General features: G+C 40.3%; 1 protein-coding gene across 9 annotated transcripts in view; it reads right to left on the bottom strand.

Moving 5' to 3' along the window:
- Positions 1-21054, bottom strand: part of LOC144603984 (E3 ubiquitin-protein ligase RBBP6-like) — a 69353-nt gene that overhangs the window by 22284 nt on the left and 26015 nt on the right. For 5 of the 9 annotated variants that reach the window (XM_078417915.1, XM_078417916.1, XM_078417918.1 and 2 more), the window contains 6 exons: positions 19002-19046; positions 12401-12489; positions 12203-12299; positions 11046-11185; positions 5541-5713; positions 2885-2988 (listed from right to left, as the gene is read on the bottom strand). In XM_078417915.1, the coding sequence (XP_078274041.1) occupies positions 2885-2988; positions 5541-5713; positions 11046-11185; positions 12203-12299; positions 12401-12489; positions 19002-19046 (648 nt within the window). Of the gene's footprint in view, positions 1-2884; positions 2989-5540; positions 5714-11045; positions 11186-12202; positions 12300-12400; positions 12490-18114; positions 18566-19001; positions 19047-21054 lie in introns of those variants that run through there. The other 4 variants (XM_078417922.1, XM_078417927.1, XM_078417921.1 and 1 more) reach the window with 2 other exon arrangements.

The following is a 21054-nucleotide window of genomic DNA, read 5'->3' as shown; positions in this document are numbered from 1 at the left end:
CAATGGTCTCCATATTCTTGGGCTCCTGCTCCATTGCAGTCAGCAAGCAAGCATCTGAATCTGCTGGCAAGGACGTCAAAGGCGTTTTCCACGACCCTCCTAGCCCTGGACAGCCTGTAGTTGAAGATCTTCTGCTCCCTTGACATCTGCCTGTGAGGGTATGGCTTCATCATCCATGACCTGAGAGGGAAGGCGTCATCACCAACCAGTGTGTATGGGATGACAGGGTTGGCTTCTCCTGGCAGAGGTTCTGGATCAGGAAAGCCTGCTCTTCCTTCTTCCAGTGCTTCCCCAAAGGAGGTCTCTCTCCAGATCCCACCATCTGTGACACTGCCAGGTGTGCCCATATCCACAAACAGGAAGTTATAGTTTGCATCCACCACAGCCATGAGTACGATGGAATGGAACTTCTTGTAGTTGAAGTACATCGAATCTCCATGGGGTGGACATCTGATGGCCACGTGCTTGCCGTCCACTGCCCCACATGTGTTCTGGAAGTTCCATCTGGTATCAAAGCCCTGCACCACTCTCTTCCACTCATCTGGTGTACTCGGGCAGTCCATGACTTCATCTTCATAAGCAATGATGATGGCCTCACAGGTCTCTCAGATAACCTTGCTGATTGTGTTGTGGGCCACAAGAAAGCTGTAGGAGAGGCTCTTGCAGGAGTCTCCTGATGTCAGGTAGCAGAGGCTGATGGCTCGGCGCAGGCCTGGTTCCAGTGGCTTCATCATGAACGTCTCCTTTTTCTTCAGGAGAGGGCCCACCCGTGTCTTCAGCCCGTGAAACAGCTCAGGGGGGAGCCTAGTGAAGTTTATGAAGGCAGCTACATCTTCTTGCTGGAGCTAAGTCATCAGGTTGCCATACTGGTCCAAACTGGGTCTCTTCAGGGACAAGGGCTTCAACCACACAGACGTCTTCTTGGGCTTCTTCTCCCCAATTCTTCTTGTCCTTCTGTCTTGCTGATCTTTAAAGCAAGAGGGCCGCTGCAAGCAGCAGGGCTTCTTCTTGTGAGAGCAATGCTCTCTGATGTTGCTCCATGGCAGACATGATGCAGAATGATTGGAAACCCTACCCTACACCCCCTTTTTTATAGGGAAACTGGGTGATTCCATTGTTTGGGAGGCCAAAATGACATGAATTGTCATCAGTTGTGCCGACAGGGTCGTAGCTTGTCGCGGGTGGACATAGACTGATTTTGACTGTCGTAGGTTGTCACCTGTGTGGTCGAAGGTGTCGTCGTAGATGGACGTCCTGTCGCGACGATTGGGTCGCCGGTAGCTTGACGTCGACTAGGTGGTAGGTTGTTGTAGCTTATCGTAGACATTGTCGTGGGGGGTCCAGTCGCCGGATTTTCAGCAACCTGCTACGACTATGACAGTCGCAGGCAGTCATCTAAAAAAAAAAATCGCCTAAGTGGGACAGGCCCTTAACTTTGCCATCCTTATCCCTCCTCCTTATTGGAACAGGCAGTCCTATACACCGATCAACTGGCCTTTTAGCAACTCCCACATGTCAGATGTGGGCTTACGCAAAAATAATTGCTCAGTGTAGCCACCCGATCCACTGCCTAATAACGTCATAGGTTGCCTTAGCACCTTCCTGCAAGGTCCAATCTTCTCCCTATTCAAAACAATCTTAATCCTTAAGTGTTGTGATCACTACCCCCAAAATGCTCTTCCACTGAAACACCTAGCTTGAATCATTACACAACACAAAGTTGAGTATGTTCCTCTTGGGTTAGTCGATCCACATATTGTTTCAAGAAATCCTCTTGGATACACCTCTCAAACTTTGCCTTCGTCTTTGGCACTGAGCAAGTCCTGGTCCATATTAGGAAAGTTAAAATCATCCACAAAGACAACCCTGTTGCTTTGTCATCTTTTGGTAATATGTCTGCATATCTATTCCTCTATCTCCAGCTTGCTATTGGGGGCCGATAGAACAATCTCATTAAAGTGTTGCACCTTTCTCGTTTCTAAGCTCCTTAGAAAACTCCCATAGCGCCTCAGCGGAAAACCCTCCAGTATGTTCTCTCTGAGTGCCGCCTTGACAGTCTCCACGATCGCCACAACCACATAGTCCCAAGTCAAGTCAAGTCAACTTTATTTGTCACATACGTATACAAGATGTGCAGTGAAATGAAAGTGGCAGTGCCTGCAGATTGTGCTAAAACTACAAACAGAATAGATTTTTTTTTTTTAAAGACACAACACAAAAGATAAATTAATACAGTAAATTAGTCCCTGGTGATACGAGTTAACAGTCCTGATGGCCTGTGGGAAGAAACTCCGTCTCATCCTCTCTATTTTCACAGCGTGACAGCGGAGGTGTTTGCCTGACCGTAGCAGCTGGAACAGTCCGTTTCTGGGGTGGTAGGGGTCCCCCATAATGTTGCTGGCTCTGGATCTGCACCTCCCTGATGTATAGGTCCTGCAGGGGGGCGAGGGTAGTTCCCATAGTGCATTCAGCCGAATGAACTACACTCCGCAGAGCCTTCCTGTCCTGGGCAGAGCTATTCCCAAACCAGATTGAGATGTTGCCAGACAAGATGCTTCCTGCAGCCCCAGAGTAGAAGCACTGAAGGATTCTCAGAGACATTAATCAAGCATTAATCCAAGTTCTAGGTTTATCTGCTTTCTCCACAATACTCCTTGTATTGAAATAAACAAACTTCAGCTCATCAGCATCACCATATTCTTTCACCTCTCCCTGCCTTTGAGTCTTACAGGTCCTAACCTGCACTACTCTGGTTCGCACTCTCCTGCCTAAATCTTAATACATTACGTTGAGGATGATGGATCAATCTACTTTGTTGTATACACATTTAAATTGGTGACATTAGATTTTGAATTGAAGCATTATGCAAGAAACTCAAGCATACCTGTCTTAAAAATTTATTTGCAATTAGAGCATCTGGAGAAACATCCGTTTGGTGGCAGGTAGGGCAGGTGTGTTCCTCAGATTCCAGTAGTGATGTTCTAATACCTGCATATCATAGAAAGAGAAAAATAACCAATTTGTAAACAATAAAATGCAAAAAATCACTGCAGATCTGATATACAAAACGTGCCCAGTAATTTATTGTTCATGGCACAAGTAGTTAAGGGAGCAGATGATGCAACACATGGAGCCATGAAGATAAATGGTAGATATAGGATTAGGGCTGCACAGTGGCCCAACTGGTTTGACCACATGGATTTTCTCCAGGTGCTCCAATTTTTTCCCACATTAGAGACATGCAAGATTGTAGATTAATTGGCCTCAGTAAATAATAAATTGTCCCTAGTGTGTAAGATAGTGCTAGAGTACTGAGTGATCGGTGGCCGGAGCGGACTCTGTGGGCTGAAGGGTCTGCTTCAATGCTGTATCTTTCTGAATACTCTGAAGTCTTTTGATCTCAAATCCCACCTATTCAAGAGAGCACCATTTTCCATACAGCACAGAAAAATCTGTGTGTTGAAAATGCTTCATGAGAGAAGACACAATAGCTACGATGAGGTTAGATGCATCCGTCTTAAATTATCACATTCAGGTCTGGTTCTTGAAAGTAAAAAATCTAAATTGGGGCAAGACCAACTTTGAAGGTATAAGACAGGAACTCACTCAAGTTGATTTGAGCAGGTTGTTTGAAGTAAAAGGGAAGTTAGGAAAGTATTAAAAAAAGTATGCTAACAGGAGTCCAGGACATGTATGTTCTTGTTAAGAGTTAAGGGCAAGACAGGTCAGCGTAAGTAAAATTGGATGACAAGGGAAATTGAGGCTCTAGTCAAGAGGAAGGAGGTGGCATGGGACAGGTAAAAGCAGATGGGATCAAATGTATCCCTGGAGGAGTTTCTTGAACTGAGGAGCAAGCTAAAAAAGGAAGGTATCCTCATGTCTTCCTCCACAGTAAAAACAGAGGAGAAATACTAGTTGAGGACCTTGCCCATCTCCTGCAGCTCTAAACATAGTTGACTGCATTGATTCCTCAGGGGTTCTATTCTCTCCCTGGTTATCATTTTTCCTTTCATATACTTATACAATCTCTTGGGATTATCTTTAATTCTATTTGCCAGAGTGATATCCTGCCCCTTTTTGCCCACCTGATTTCCTTTTTTAGCTTGTCTGGAGAAGGATCTCGACCCGAAACGTCACCCATTCCTTCTCTCCTGAGATGCTGCCTGACCGCTGAGTTCCTCCAGCATTTTGTGTCTAGCTATGGTTTTGTACATGGTAGAGTGTGTCTCACAAATCCGATTGAGTTATTTTGAAGATGTGACCAAAAAGGTTGTGTAAGAAAATAACTGCAGATGCTGGTACAAATCGAAGGTATTTATTTCACAAAATGCTGGAGTAACTCAGCAGGTCAGGCAGCATCTCAGGAGAGAAGGAATGGAATGGTTGATGAGGGGAGAGCTGTAGATGGATATATGGATTTCAGCAAGGTATTCAACAAGGTTCCACAATGATAGGCTGCTTAGGAAGGTTTAATAGCATGGGCCCCAAGAAGAAAGAGGTAAAAGGATAGAAAATTGGTTTCATGGAAAGGAGTAGAGGATGATGGTGGAAGGACGTTTTTAGACTGGAGGCTTGTGACTAGTGGTGCGCCTCAGGGTTCGGTGCTGGGCCCATTGTTGTTTGTCATCAATATCAATGCTTTGGATGAGAACATGATTAGCAAGTTTGCAGATGACACTAAAGTGGCTGGTATTGTAGATAGTGAAGATGGTCGTCAGAAATTGCAGCTGGATCTTGATTGGTTGAGCAGGTGGGCTGAGGAATGGTTGATGGAATTTAATACAGAGAAATGAGCTATTGGATTTTGGGAAGTCTAACACAGGCAGCACCTACACAGTGAATGGTAGGGCTCTGGGGAGTACTGTGGAACAGAGGGATCTAGGAGCGCTGGGGCATAGTTCCCTGGAAGTGGCATCACAGGTGGATAGGGTGGTCCTGAAGGCCTTCATCAGTCAGAGTATTGGGTATAGAAGGTGGGAATGAGGTTCAAGATTTACCAGGTCGTTGCCAGGTCTCAAGGGATTGAGCTATAGGGAGAGGTTGAGCAGGCTAGGGCTTTATTCCTTGGAGCGCAGGAGCATGAGTGGTGATCTTAGCAGTAGGTAAAATCATGGGAGGAATAGATTGGGTAAATGCACCGTCTTTTTGCTCAGAGTAGGGGAATCGAGAACCAGAGGACATAAGTTGAAGGTGAGGGGAGAAGGATTTAATGGGAACCTGTGGGGCAACTTTTTTTTACAAAATGGCTGGTGTGGTATGGAACAAGCTATCGGAGGAGGTTGTTGAGACAGGAACTATTGCAATGTTTAAGAAACATTTAGACAGGTCCATGGATAGGGTAGTTTTAAAGGGATATGGGACAAATGTAGGCAGGTAGAATTAGTGTAGATGGGGCATGTTGGTCAGCGTGGGCAAGTTGGGCCGAGGGGCCTGTTTCCATGCTGTATCACTCCATGCAAGCAGATAGGCTTCATTAAGATACAAATACAAAAGTTTACAAAAAAAAAGTCAAGAAGACACAAATACTCAAAACCACTTGCATTCATCACAATAACTGTTTCCACAGCACGGTATGACAACAGCATCCGTCATGAGATCTTTGCAGATAAGGCACAACAGTTCATCGGGAATTGGATCTTCCTCTTCTGATGATGATGAAGGTTCCTCTGGCAAGAATGGTGGTTTTTCCTTCTTGCCTTGTGCATATGCCTCTCTAGAATATACAAGATATGTTAGTTAGGTACCAAGGCAGCAAAGGTGAATATCTAAAATGGAGTCAGCAGTGCAGAAAACAAAAGCAGGACTACCAGTGAAAAGGTTCACTTTTTGGATATTGAACTTGCCCTTGGATTATTAAATTGTCTCTATTCATAATCATACATAAGGGTAATCAGTGCCCTCTTTTCACTGTTGGTATCCTGCAAGAAATCAAAAGTATTGATGAGGTTGAAACTCTCCCCTGGATGCGCATTTGAAAAGCTATGAGCTACAATGCAACAGATCAACTATGATTTGGGAGCAATAGAACAGTTCTATTTTTGATCGGTAAAATAGCCATTCTTGTGCTGTAAATTTATCTTATTCCTTGCAAGTCATTTAAACTAAGAGATCAAGAGAGCGTATTACGAAGAAAATACTTGGGGCAAGCTGTTACACAAGAATTCAAAATTCTTAATAGAAACATAGAAAATAGATGCCGGAGGAGGCCATTCGGCCCTTTGAGCCAACACCGCCATTCATTTGTGATCAAGGCTGATCGTCCACAATCAATAACCCATGCCTGCCTTCTCCCCATATCCCTTGATTCCACTAGCCCCTAGAGCTCTATCTAACTATCTCTTAAATCCATCCAGTGATTTGGCCTCCACTACCATCTGTGGCAGGAAATTCCACAAATTCACAACTCTCTGGGTGAAGTAGCTCCTTTTCACCTCAGTTTTAAATGGCCTCCCCTTTATTCTAAGACTGTGGCCCCTGGTTCTAGACTCGCCCAACATTGGGAACATTTTTCCTGCATCTAGCTTGTCCAGTCCTTTTATAATTTTATGTTTCTATAATATCCCCTCTCATCCTTCTAAACTCCAGTGAATACAAGCCTAGTCTTTTCAATCTTTCCTCGTATGACAGTCCTGCCATCCCAGGGATCAATCTCGTGAACCTACGCTGCACTGCCTCAATTACAAGGATGTCCTTCCTCAAATTAGGAGACCAAAACTGTGCACAATACTCCAGATGTGGTCTTACCAGGGCCCTATACAACTGCAGAAGAGCCTCTTTACTCCTATACTGAAATCCTCTTGTTATGAAGGCCAACATGCCATTAGCTTTCTTCACTGCCTGCTGTACCTGCACGCTAACTTTCAGTGACTGGTGTACAAGGACACCCAGGTCTCGCTGCACTTCCCCCTTACCTAACCTAACACCATTGAGATAATAATCTGCCTCCTTGTTTTGGCTGCCAAAGTGGATAACCTCACATTAATCTATATTATACTGCATCTGCCCACTCACTCAACCTGTCCAGGTCACCCTGCAACCTCCTAACATCATATTTCGCAGTTCACACTGCCACCCAGTTTTGTGTCATCCACAAACTTGCTAGTGTAATGGAATAATTAAAATCAAAACCTGAATGACACAGATAGGATAGTTATTTGGTCTGTATGAGTACTTGGAACATTGCACTGTATAACACAAGAACAGGCCTTTCTCAGCCTACAATGTCTGCGCCCAACATGCCAAGACCATCACTTACCTACTACCTGCACATAACCCATATACCTCAATTTCCTGCCTATCCATATGCTACCCAAATTCTTTTAAATGCCACTAACGAAGCTGCTTCAAGCACCACCTCGGCGCTGGCAGTGCTTTCCTGGCATTCACCACCCTCTGTGTAAAAAAAAAAACCTTGGCCCACCTATCTTCTTTAAACTTTGCCCCTCTCATCTTAAAGCTATTCCCTCTAGTATTTGATTTTTCCATTTTGGGAAAAAGATTCTGTGTACCCTATCTAAGTGCCTCATCATTTTATTTTATTTTAATCAGGTCCCCGCAACCTCTGGCATTCCAGAAAAAACCCAATCCAAGTCTGTCCAACCATTCCCTGTAATTAATACCATTTAATTCAGGCATCACTCTGGTAAATCACCTCTGCACCTTTTCAAAGCCTCCACATCCTTCCTATAATGGAGCAACCAGAATAGCACACAATACTCCAAATGCAGCCTAACCAAAGTCCTATAAAGCTGCAACCTCGTCAGTTCTATGTAGGACAACACTGTCAGTTCCTCTTTCCCACTCTCTCACCTTAGCCCTATAGAATACTCTCCCTTACATAGAACATAGAATAGTACAGCACAGGAACAGGTCCTTTGGGCCTCAATGTCAGTGTCGAACATGATGCCAAGATCAACTCTTATCTGCCTGTATAAAATGCATATGTCTCCATTCTCCTTTAATGCCCATCTAAATCCCTTAAAAAAGGCCAAAAAGATTAATGCTTTCTCTGTTAAAAGTGTTCTTCCACACATCCCCTAAATACTATTATGAGAAATCTGTGCTTCATGATTCTTGATCTATCCACTAAAGAGCTTCCATGATTTCATCTACCTAATCTGGCATACCTCTTTAATCTGAGGAAAATACACATAGTCTTACAATTGAAATTCCTAATCCTAGGATTCATTTAAGTAAATATAAGGAATTATAGATGCTGGTTTACCAAAGAAAGACAAAAAATGCTGGAATAACTCATACAAGTTTGAAGAAGGGTCCCGACCTGAAACGCCACCTATCCATGTTCCCCTAACAGGCTGCTTAACACGCAGAGTTACACCAGTATCCTGTGTCTTTCAAGTAAACAAAACTTTCATGCACCCTTTTTAAGACCTTCACATTGCTCCTACAGCTTGATCAGAACTGGCCACAACAGTCCTGTTCAGCCTACCAATGCTTTAACTCCCCAGCTTCTTTATGAACCTAGGATCCCCTATGCCCTGAATACCATGGCCAAGTCTCCTTGCATACTTAGAATTGCATTATTTAGGCTGCATTGTCTCATTCTTCCTGCCATAATACAGCATTTCATTATATTAAATTTCCACTCGTCAAACATTCTGTAATAGGCTTAATTTAATTGTTTACCATTAATTTAATTTTACTCTTTACTCTCAATAATAAGACAAGTTATCCAGCAATTTTCAATCTTTCATGCTTAAATACAAGGGTGGGCTGACACTTCATTAAATGACAAATTTGACTATCCAACATTCTTCAAACTTAGTGAGTGACTGCAAACAGAAGTTATACTGTGCACAACAGCAAAAAGGCAATGGTCCTAGTACTAAATTTGGAAATCTCCACTGACAATACTTCAGAGTAAAAGCAGCCAATCTACAATCATGCTGTCCATCCTTTGATTGGATGGACCTCAATTTTGCTTACTTGCATTTTGTGCAGGACTTTAATACACATTTTGCAAAAATCATATGCATCATCTATCTGCATTCTCTTCACCAACCTTCTGTTACTTAAAAAGTAACAAATTATGCCAGTCAGTCATTATTTTCCAATCAAATCTGTGCATTCTTTGCACCATCAACCAACACCTCAAGATGACAGTGAATATTTTCCCCAGATTACTGATTCAAAAAGTTTATCCATAAAAGTAGATCAGCTGTTAGGCTTGAAGTAGTTGCCCATATCCTGACATCTCATATTTAATGCTGTTACATTTGTTAGTTCCTGGTGATAACTGGAAGATTGTGGCAAACCCTTCCTCAAACATCAGCCCCAACACTCTCTTGGATGCAACCCTTCTAAACCAGGGGACTTGTTCACCCCGAGCACAGCCAGTTTTACTAGAACCTCATTCTTTATCCCAAACACTAACTCTACTAAAATTCTGGTAGCTTCTTTTCAAGAAAATTGGAACGACAATAGGCCACTTGGCCCCATAAGCCTGCCCCACCATTCAATAACATGGTTGATTTACCCCAGAACTCATTTCCTCCTCCTGTGCCTCTTTTTGTTGATCTTTCAAAAATGTATTTCCTCTTTCAATAGCCCCAGTAATCCAGGATACACAACTGTCTGGGATAGAGAATTACAGACCATTACCTAGTAACTATATCCCCTGAATCTAGGTTCTCCCACAGTACAAAATCTACCCGAGTCTCTGCTCAGGATCTTAAGTTTCAGTAAGTTTACTCCACATTCTTCAAAATTCCGAAGAAATTGTCAATTTCAGCCTTAAAAATACCCAATGACTTGGCCGTCACAGATGTCTGTGGCACTGAATTCCACAGAATTACCACCCTCCTCTAACTAAAGAAATCCTTCTCATCTCCTTTCTAAAGGCACATCCTTTTATTCTGAGGCTATGCTCTCTGGTCCTAGACTCTACCACTAGTGTATCCATCCTTTCCGCATCCACTCTATCCAAGCCTTTCACTATTCGGTAAGTTTCAATGAGAATCCCCCCTCATCCTTCTAAACTCCAGTGAGTACATGCCCAGTGCCATCAAAACACTCATCATACATTAACCCAATCATCCCAGGGATTATTCTCATAAACCTCCTTAGTATCCTCTCCAACACTAGCACATCCTTACTCCAATATGGGTCCCAAAACTGATCACAATACTCTAAATGCAGTCTGACCAGTGCCTTATAACGCCTCAGCATTACGTCCCTGTTTTTATACTCTAGTCCTCTCGAAATAAATGCTAACATTGCATTTGCCTTCCTTACGACTGATTCAACTTGCAAATTAATCTTTTGGGAATCCTGCACCAGCACACCCAAGTCCCTTTGCATCTCCGGTAGTGCGGCACAGTGGTAGAGTTGCTGCCTTACAGCGCTGGAGACCCTCGTGTATTGGATAGTTTTAGCGTACAGGGATCGCTGGTCGGCACGGACTCGATGGTCCGAGGAACCTGTTTCCACGCTGCATTTCTGAGTTCTACAAGGAGACAGCTCTCCAAGACCAGACCCCTGATGCAGTGTCTCCAAGTTCCCACATTACCCTATTTATGAACACTATTTTTCTGTCCACTTTACATTCCCAGTTTACTGGAGAGCAATACATCCTTTAATTTTTAAGTATTGCTCAAATCTACATTTAGTTTGAAATCCGAATTGATTTAACTTTCTTTAAAAAAAAGTAACTTTTCACCATTTCCCACACTGACTGAATTCTCCTTTGTACTTTGTTGGAGATACATTCAGTTACAGTTGCATCCGTTCTGTGCTACCACTTGCAATTCCTAGCATGTTTAAAAATCTCACCTCAAGTTTTGAATGTGAAAACTCAAGACATAATATGGCTGAAAACAAAAGCAGTGTTTAATCACTTTGTCCGAATGCATGCCGAGATAGAAATGGATTAAGTAGGAAATTTTGAAGTGGTTGTTACAAACGTAAACAATTTAACCCATTGCGTCACATTATTTAAAAGCATCCAATTACATAAATAAGACCATGACCACCTATCAATATGAGAAGTGCAGCTTGGAAATGCAGATAACTGTTATGCTACTTACGCATCAATTGTAGGTATGGCATATTTCCCAGTGTTGGTGAGCATTGCACCCTTCATATTTGGGTCATCAACTTCTACCATGAAACTGCGGGGAATACCCGTGCTCTTCTTAATCCTTGGCACAGCTTCAAAATTTTTGTCCTAAATGTTTTTCACAGATAAATTGCAGTGTTTATTTTTTTATTATATGAATCTTCCCACACATACAGCAATGTTAGTAGATAGACAAAATGCTGGAGTAATTCTGCAGGACAGGCAGCATCCCTGGAGAGAAGGAATGGGTGACATTATGGTTCGAGACCCTTCTTCAGACTGAGCTCAGTCTTAAGAAGGGTCTCGACCTGAAACGTCACCCACTCCTTCTATCCAGAGATGCTGCCTGTCCCGCTGAGGTACTCCAGCATTTTGAGTCTATCGCCAGTGTAAACCAGCATTTGCAGTTCCTTCTGACACAGCAATGTTAGTAATTTTGTTGCTGTTGTAAAGGACGTGAGTCCGAAAACATTCTAGAGCCTCCATCTTATCATGGAAATTTGTCTATTGTCACAAAAACTCAGTTGTGCAAGTACAATGGGTAGGAATAAGAGTGCATTAACAACTGATTTGCTTAAGACTTTGCACAAATCCAGATTTTCTTTGCCTGGGAAGTTGTTTGGACAATATGTAAACATGTTAAGGATATTACTTGTCAACTCTAACAATGGGCCAAAAGGAAATCCATTAATTTCAGCAGTAAACAATCAGCAACTAAATTGCCTAATGCTGTTCGATGTGACCAGTATTCCAACTGGACTGACACTGCTTTGGAAATAACCTCAAAGCAACAGTATGCTGCAATGTTGCTCTTCTCTTAATTGAGATAATTTTCTGGAAGCATTTCTCACAGGAGCACTGAATATTCTGACAATGTAATTATTGGTGCAGCCACAGAAGACATGGAGCTACCTCAAGAGCTACAGTTTTAAACAGAAAAATTAGAGATCCTCCAGCAAACCAATGAAAACATTATTTATTTCTCCACAGGTGCTGCCTGATACGCTGAATATCTCCACAACTTCCATTTTTCCTTTCCCAGGTGTCTATCTAGTTTTTGTTTTTTTTTGCCTTTAACACAATACCATCACAACAATGTTAAAAAGCTAAACTAGTTTTACCCACCCCATTTGTTGGGCAATTTTTAATGTAATGGCCTGGTTTGCCACAACGAAAACACGTATATGTTGGAGGAGGAGGACCCAAAGGTTTCTTCATGTAGCTGGGAAAGAAAATGTAACATAATTAATACACAATGTCCTTTACTACGAATGGATTATAAAACAACATTAAATGTTATCAAATTTCATCTTTCCAACTCACTTCACTGGATCATATTCTTGACCAGACTGAGTCATCATAGCCTTAATTTTATCTTCCTCGGAGGCATTAGCTTCAGCCAGATTGGCCGTCTGTTTGACAGGTGTGTATTATTAAAAAAAAGTAGTTACCCAGAATTTTCTATACACTCCAGTTCACATCCTGTAATGAACAGCAAGATGTCCAGTATTTATCGCAACTATGTTATCGAGAACACTGTTGATCCAGCTTGCCAATGATCCAAGGAAAAAGAAGTTGACTCGGACACGGGAAATGGTGGAAGAATCAAAGGGTTGGGGGTAGGTGTTCCTCAACCCTGGTACTGCTGTTAATTATAATACTTTCAATCGTATACAATTGAAACACCAATGAAATTATTAGCAGCATTTCCATCATATCATGGAGGTTATGGAAATCACATTTTTGCAATTCCATGGGTAATCACCTCCAAAATGAAAAATGTTATTAAAATGATAACCATGCAAAACAATTAAAACAAATACTTTTGTTAATATTTAAGTGGATTATCTGGTGGTTTCTGGGATAGTCTGAACTAGGTTCATGCTTCAAAGTACTCTGACACCTGTTACAGGAAAACGACTTCACCCAAGTTGGGCCAAGTATGTCGATGTCACTCTTACTTCAGGATAAGTCCACAGCCCAAGTAATAGGATCAAAAAATGTTCAATAAGCTAACATTTATGAAAAATAAATTAAAATTGAGAAACTTCTTGTTTGGCAACAGGAGGGGATATGTTCTTCCACCATTTACATGACTTTAAAACAGTGATATGCCAACAATTCAAGTACAAGAACCATAAAACAATTCTTTGATGTTCCAATATCTGGCTCTTTGGGTTCCATTCTGTTCAACTTGCACACACAGCTTAGGGCACCACCCCAGACAAGCAGTAAATATTCACATGTACAGTAAAACCCTTGGTGAGATCAAGTCTGCTGACATTTCATTGGAATTAATATTTTCATCCTTGCAAAGTCTACTGGTGTGGACAATGTCGGTTTCCGAGCCTCAATCTTCTTTGGATATTTTGGACTAAGAGTAAATTTAAATATTCAAACTCTTATTTCAATGCCGCTGCACATCAATGCCTGGGAGGCAACCTGTAAACATAACTGCAAATAAATTCCACTGTGGGGGGACGGGGGACAGATTCCACCGTGAAGGGATTCAATTCTTTTTTCAGATGAGCTATCAACTGTGATGCTACCAAGTGGAACACTGCAATTTCTCGTGTTGGAAGGGATAAGGAGGAAAACAGATGGTGCCAGACTTAGAATGTGGGCTTGCGAACATTGAATTCAAAATTCTGGTTAAAACAAAATGGACTATGATTTTCAAAAGAAACAAAACAGGATCAAAGGAGAGCAGTAAATGAGGTTGTCATGATCATTATTAGAGATGTTATTATTTTCCAGTGTGATTTTATTGCAAAAAAAAATAAAGACTATCCTATTCACTCCACAATTATTAAAAGCATGATTTATCATCCAACACATTTGGAATGGCCCATTTCCTCTAAAAAAAATATCCACCTAAGACTACAAAATATTGGAAACTTTGGACAGGAAGGCCATTGTCTAATGTCCATGCTGCAAATCACACTGGAAAATAATAACATCTCTAATAACCATAATAATGATCATGACAACCTCATTTACTGCTCTCCTTTGATCCTGTTTTGTTTCTTTTGAAAATCATAGTCCATTTTGTTTTAACCAGAATTTTGAATTCAATGTTCGTAAGCCCAATAATATATATTATTCCTTTATATAATGCCTAGAGTACAATATACTCCCTTAAACATGGTGCACTCTGATACCCCAGTCGCCCAGATTAAATCCCACTATAAAACTTGGGATCTCTCGCTCACTAAAACACAACTATTCCTAAAGGCATCACCATTACTATTGTTGTTGGCCAAATCACGGATGGTGATGAGTCAGTGTGCAAAAGATAGAACACCTAGTTGAGTGATGCCACAACAACTTCACCAAACACTCAATGTAACAAAACAAAGGAACATTGTTGACTAAGAAAGGGGTATTGGGAGACCAAGTTACAGGTGGTTGACAGTGAAGAGTAAGCAACTTCAAATTCCTGGACGTTAACATCTCAGATAATCTGCCCTGGTCCTAGCGCAAAGTTGAAATCGCAAAGAATTGTGAGCATTTCTCCTTTCTTTGATTTTTAAAGAGATTTGGCATGTTACCAAATACTCGTAACAAATTTCTACAGGTGGATGTGATGCAGCTGCAAGCATGCTTTTATTGTATCTGTACCTCACTGTACTTGTGAAGATAATAAAGTTTATTGCGGCAGCACAATGGTGTAGCAGTAGGGTTGTTGCCTCACAGTGCCAGGGACCTGGGTTCAATCCTGACTCTGGGTACTGTCTGTGTGGAGTTTGTACATTCTCCTTGTGACCACATGAGTTTTCTCTGGGCGCTCTGGTTTCTTGCCACATTCTAAACGTACAGGTATGTAGGTTAATTGGCATCTGTAAATTGCCCCTGCAATATGTAGGATGTGAAAATGGGATAACATAGAACTAATGTAACGACGATTGCTGGTTAGCGTGGACTCGATGGGCCAAAGGACTTGTTTTCACACTGTATCCTAAAGTAAGCTCTAAACCAAGAACAAATGGAAAAAGTGCAGAGAAGATTTATGAGGATGTTTCCATGACGCGAGGGTCTGAGCTATAGGGAGAGGTTGGGCAGGTTTGGGCTTTCGTTCTTGGAGCGCAGGTGTGTAAGGGGTGATCTTACTGAGATGCATAATATCATGAGGTGAATAGACAGAGTCTTTTACCCAGAGCAGGGGAATCGAAAACCAGAGGACATGGGTTTAAGGTGAGAAGGGAAACCAAAGAGCGCAGGTACTAGGAACAACATTTGGACAGATACATGGATAGGAAAGATTTAGAGGGGTGAGGGCCAAACGTGAACGTAGTGTAGACAGGGCATCTTGGTCAGCATGGGCAAGTTCGGCTGAAGGGCATTTCATGCTGTACGTCTCTATAGCTAAATAGCATTACCTAGAATTGGCAGCATCTCTAGAGAAGGACGAAGAAGGGTTCTGAGCTGAAACATCACCTATTCCTTTTTTCCAGAGATGCTCCATGACTAACCACTGAGTTACATCAGAATTTTGTGTCTATCTTTGGACATATTGTTTTTGCTGGAGCCTCAGGGGCCGATGGAAGACGATAGAAATATATAAAATTATAGGGGGGACAGTTAGACTCATTTCTTCCAGGGAGGAAATATCAAAGATGAGAGGGGAAAATGTAAAGATTTTTTTTAGACACAAGAGTAGTGGATGCCTGGAACCCAATGTCAAGTGTGGTGGTGGAGGCCAATATGACAGTAATATTTAAGAGGCTTTTAAATAGACGCAGGAATTGCAGGGAATAGAGGGATTATGTGCAGGCAGAGATTAGTTTAATTTGGCTTCATATTCAGCAAAGATATTGTGGGCCGAAGTGTCTGTTTCTGTGGAGTTCTAAGACTGATTACTTGGTTACTGACATATAATTGTTTCTGGCGAGTTCTGCTGTAATCCCTATAACTACATTTCAAAAATATTCCACAATCTAAAAATAAATGGCACTATATGAATCCAAATCTTTTTACATCTTCTAAATACACATCTCTTTAATTGGATAATACAACACTACTCCAAAGGGTTTTTAGTAATTCAAGTCAAGCTATTACATCCCACCTCCTTGGTGTCTACCTTCCACTAAAGTTTTAAGCGCAATAGTTAAACATTATATTTAAAACAGAAGTATTGTCACTGCTAAGCAACTTCCTTTCATCAGAAATCTCTTACGTTGGGTTTTAACCTTCAGGACTTTTACTTTGGAAAAGTTTTCTATTTCAGTTGTCACGTTTCAGTGACCAGTAAGGAATCCTGTAATTTATTACTTGACCAAAGGGGCTTCTGGTAATCTGTGTAAATATTATTTACCCATCCTTCAGTGATTCCAGGCAGGTTGAAGACTGTAAATTAAACCCATCTTTGAAATTTTAATCCCTCTATCCATTTCAAGCAGTACTCCCAAAGTAATATCTAACATTTGTTTAGATACAAATGTAGTTACAAATGAAAGTTAAACTATAGTATTAAACAATTACAACCAAGCTATAATTATTTATATTGGATACTGCAATGCAAAAACTTGGGAGAGCAATATAGAAATCAAACCTGGAGGGTATCACCAAAAAGGAATGAGGGCAATTGTCATTAGGAAACATTGATATGTAGAATTAGGAAAACATGATTATTTCAATTGTAAAACCATAGATAATTTCTATGGTGAAAAGACAATTTCCATGATAGTTATTGGTGCTGCAGAATACAGGTGTCATATCAATAAGGGGGAAATTAAGACAGTTGATTTTTTTGCTAGGTTTGCGATTCAAATGGGGTCTTCAAGTTGAGACTAAAAAGTGTTAAAATGTGTTAAGATGCGTAATTATTAAACAGCAAGTGTACACCGCAATAGATTATTTGTATTATCTGGTGATATTTACCAAATTTAGGATGCATGGTTCTTTTTTTGGGGGGGGGGGGGGTTGAAGGTTCAGAGGTTGATGGCGAAGTGGGCAAGGGTTCAGTTTACAATTTTCTAAAACCTAAAGTCTTTCTCAATGAGGAATCGATAATCTGGTACAATTTTATTCTAAATTATTGCACCATTGACCCTTAATGATATCTGAGCATAATCCAGTACTAATATTGCAATGACAGTTCCTGCTTATCCAATAGCACTCAAGTCATCTGGAGATATGCCTGGATAGAAAATAGGTTCCTTCTTGGATTTTCGCACTTGATGTACCATTGTGCAGATTTGAGATGATTTTCCTGTTAACCAAGTAAGGTTTTCATGTCAAACCCTCTGCATTTGAGTATTAAACGAGGATAAGCAGGGAGCTGTCAAGACTAGGATGACTTCTTGATAGTTGCTCGGATTTAAGCCAGTCCCTAGGCTTCAGAGGTAATGCTAACTCAAAAGGAAATGTTCTTGGTCATCTCGGCAAATAGGTGCAACTCATCAAGTTGGATGAGAAAATAAAATATTCACATGTCATGCCAATGTAACAGAGAGGGAGGGGCACTACATGCTGTTGAACTTTTGGTATTTGTCATAGAAGACCACTTAATTTGTAATACTGAGGATAAATGCAATATTTTTAAACCACCTTTTCATTTTAGGAACAATTCATTTCAAAAACAATATAAAACCAAACACAATTTCAATGTACAAATCAAAGTGCTTGAACAGGAAATTCCCACTGGACATTTAATAGCGCAATGTTTCAAGTCTTGCATGCCAAAAGCCCCATTGACAAGAAAACCTCACTGCTCACCCATTTTCCACAGGTATTTAGTATTTTAACTCTAGTTCCGCCATGCAGCAAATGATCCTATCAAGGTTTTACTGTACTGCTCACACAAACAAATTTGTTTGAACCCAAACAGTAACCTTACTTATAAAACATGAATGTCACTGTCAACAATGGATAATGGTGAATGGATATATGGCTCTCCAGGTCCCCAAATGGGAATATGCTTAATGCACACTTGGTTTAAATTCAGATATCTCTAAACACCAGAGAGCTAAATAAGAAAAATATATGCAAGCGCACAGCCATTTCTGGTATGCACACCTTTAACCCTATGCCGTAAGCATCTGCTAACATGATAATACTCTTCTCTTCTTATGAATCAGCCATGCAAAGAGTACGCAATAAACAAATGATTTTCATATAGGTTTACACAGTCTGTGTTCAAACAAATGAGAACCCATATACATTCTCTCCAACATCTGGTCTTAAGAGAAAATTTATTTTATTTTATTTGGTTTACATTTACATGTTCAAAACTAAGTTGGGTCAGTACAACACTGGGGATTGTCATACACTTGTTAAATTGATTTATTTGAGTGCATTGACATTGCTATAAAAATCAGAGAAAATTTACACACAGTACATCACAGAAGCTTTCAATCCTTGGATGTGTTGCCGAAATTACAGTCCTTTTATTTACAACCGTACACGGATTTGATGGTGCGAAAGGCAAGAACCTTCATACCAATATCCAGTGATTTGGGCTTTTTCATTCTTCTACCACCTCCTTTGCTGGCAAAGAGTTCAAACCCAAAGGTGAAATAACCGACTTAATATTCACCACATTTCAAGTTAAGAAAAAAAAACATTTTGCTATGGTTTTTTCTGATGTATTTTCAGAACTAACCAAAGTAGGCAAGAATTATGGTAGCCAGGTCAGGCTATCAAGGGACTCCCTTTCCATCACCCCCATGTTACTCGTTCTTTACAGGATATTCAGGATATATTAATGCTATTAACATTTATGCTCAATTACAGTAACTTTTGCGACAAAAGAAATGCATTTGAACAAGTAACATAATGCAAAATAATACACGGTATTGGAGTAAATTTACTAATGCAACAATTACAGATTAGAGGATTGCTGAACACAATTAAATTTTAAAGTACTGAATTTGGAGGAAAAGAAAATTCACCACTAACAACAACAAAATAAAACATTTTCTACCTTTGTAAGCTGCGCCAGTGAGATAGAAGTTCCAGAGTCATCAATCTGTTAATGGAAGAATTAAATACAGACATTCACATTTAAAACATAAGGCACATATTTTTAACCCAAACAGATAGCTTGTTTACTAATAGTGTTCCATTTGCAAACTCACCTTTTTGCATGTGTATGTGCGTGCGTGTGTGTACGCGCACATGAGAAAAAAGAAAATTCACACTACATAGCAATACACTTTAATAGAAGAACAGGGATGTTTATTACAAGAGCTTGACCCTTAATCAGCAAGTGAATTCATACAATTGCTTTAGCAAAGAAAATAATTTGAAGAATTTAAATGTGGTGTGCAGAATGCATATCGAAGAGAGCGTACAAATTGTGCATCAAACCTACTGTTCGGTTTTGCAATTACAAGGAAGTGAAAAAGCATCAAGAGTGTTTTGAGGACATGTTTTGAACTGCTTAGGATATGACACAATCCTTGCAGTTGTAAGGAATATTATGATCAAAACCAAAAATGAAGTGTTACTGAAGCTATAACTCAAACAAAATGTTCCAATTTTTTACCGGTATAATGATAGGTCCAATTGTACAAAACCAGTTTTACACATGCAGGGGATTTAGCTTTTACATATGTTTTGAGTTACAAATGTCAGCTGAAAGTAGAATGTAATGAGCAGCCTTGGCAATCCAAGTCATTCAGCACGGAAACAGGCCCTTTTGCCCAACTCTCCAGGATACCCCATATAAGATAGTCCCATCTACCCATGTTTGACCCTTTTCCTTCTAAATCTTTCCTGTTCATCTTTTTATCTAAACATCTTTTAAATGTTGTTATTGTACCTGCCTTAACTGCTTCCTCACAGCTTTTCCACATAGCCGAACACCCTCTGTGTGGATAGTTCCTATTAAATCTTTCCCCTCACACCTTAAACTTATCCCTCTAGTTCTTTCTACCCATACTCTTGGAAAAAGGATTGTGCATTCACTATATTTTTAGATCCAAATGCACAACTTAATGTTGAACTGGTGTTCAATAATAGTACATTCCAGGTGCATCCCTGTCCTTGTGCTCTATAACATTGACCAACAACATTAACTACAGTCTGTATTACAAGCACCAAGTCAAGCAAAATATACCCATGATAGAATTTTGAAGTTAAGATAGTTGGAGGATATTCAGGTCAAGCAGCAACATTGAATAGAGAAATTGTTTACAATTTCAAGTCATTAACTAGTACTGATGAAAAGTTAGAAATAAAACAAGTTGTAAAGAATTGAGGACAAAGTTAAGGGAGAACAATGGAAAAAACTGTGAAAGGATGGGGATGAAGATAGGCCGAATGTCTCACTCCTGCCTCTCCCCATGGTTCTTTGTACACTTCCTCCCTTAGTAACAATTTTTGAATTAGAAATAAAATTCTGATGAGACGACTTGACCCACATTCTTTCACTGCGTTTTACTATTCACAAATACGGTGTAATTATTTTCCCCATAAGAAGCAATAAACCAATAAACATGTATACTACAGAATCCTGATATTTGGATTTAAGACATTCACTAATACGGTGATCTTAAAAAATCTGTACACAGCCTTCCTCCCTAATCCACAACCCACTGGTGAAATTAAAAGGCATGGACAGCAAAATTGACAAAATAGGTCATCCACAATTTCATAATATCAGCTAATTACCTTGTGCTCAAGTGTTCAAAGCCTCGGTTGGTCAAAAAACAGGCTTGTCATTTACATAAATGTTTTGGGCAAAAGGTGCCCTTGGAAAGCGGCTATTTTCTTGTTCAGAAACATCAGCAAATATGGGCTTTGATGGTATTATTTGTCTTTGATCACACACAAGTGCCTCAATAATAGGGATTGCTCCATTTGAAAATTTAGTGACAAAAGGGGATTTGCAGATACAAAACAAATGTTCAGTGTATCTCAACAGCAATAAGTATGATTGTGTGAATCAGAAATTAATACAAGGATTGAAACATTTCATGTTAACAGGAAAGGGAGTAGGCAGAAGATGCAGGTCAATGCAGAATTTAAAATGA

This window comes from Rhinoraja longicauda, chromosome 21, assembly GCF_053455715.1.
Source record: "Rhinoraja longicauda isolate Sanriku21f chromosome 21, sRhiLon1.1, whole genome shotgun sequence".
NCBI classification, from domain to species: domain Eukaryota; kingdom Metazoa; phylum Chordata; class Chondrichthyes; order Rajiformes; family Arhynchobatidae; genus Rhinoraja; species Rhinoraja longicauda.
Note: the sequence above shows the minus strand (reverse complement) of the source record. Positions and strands in the feature narration are given on the sequence as shown.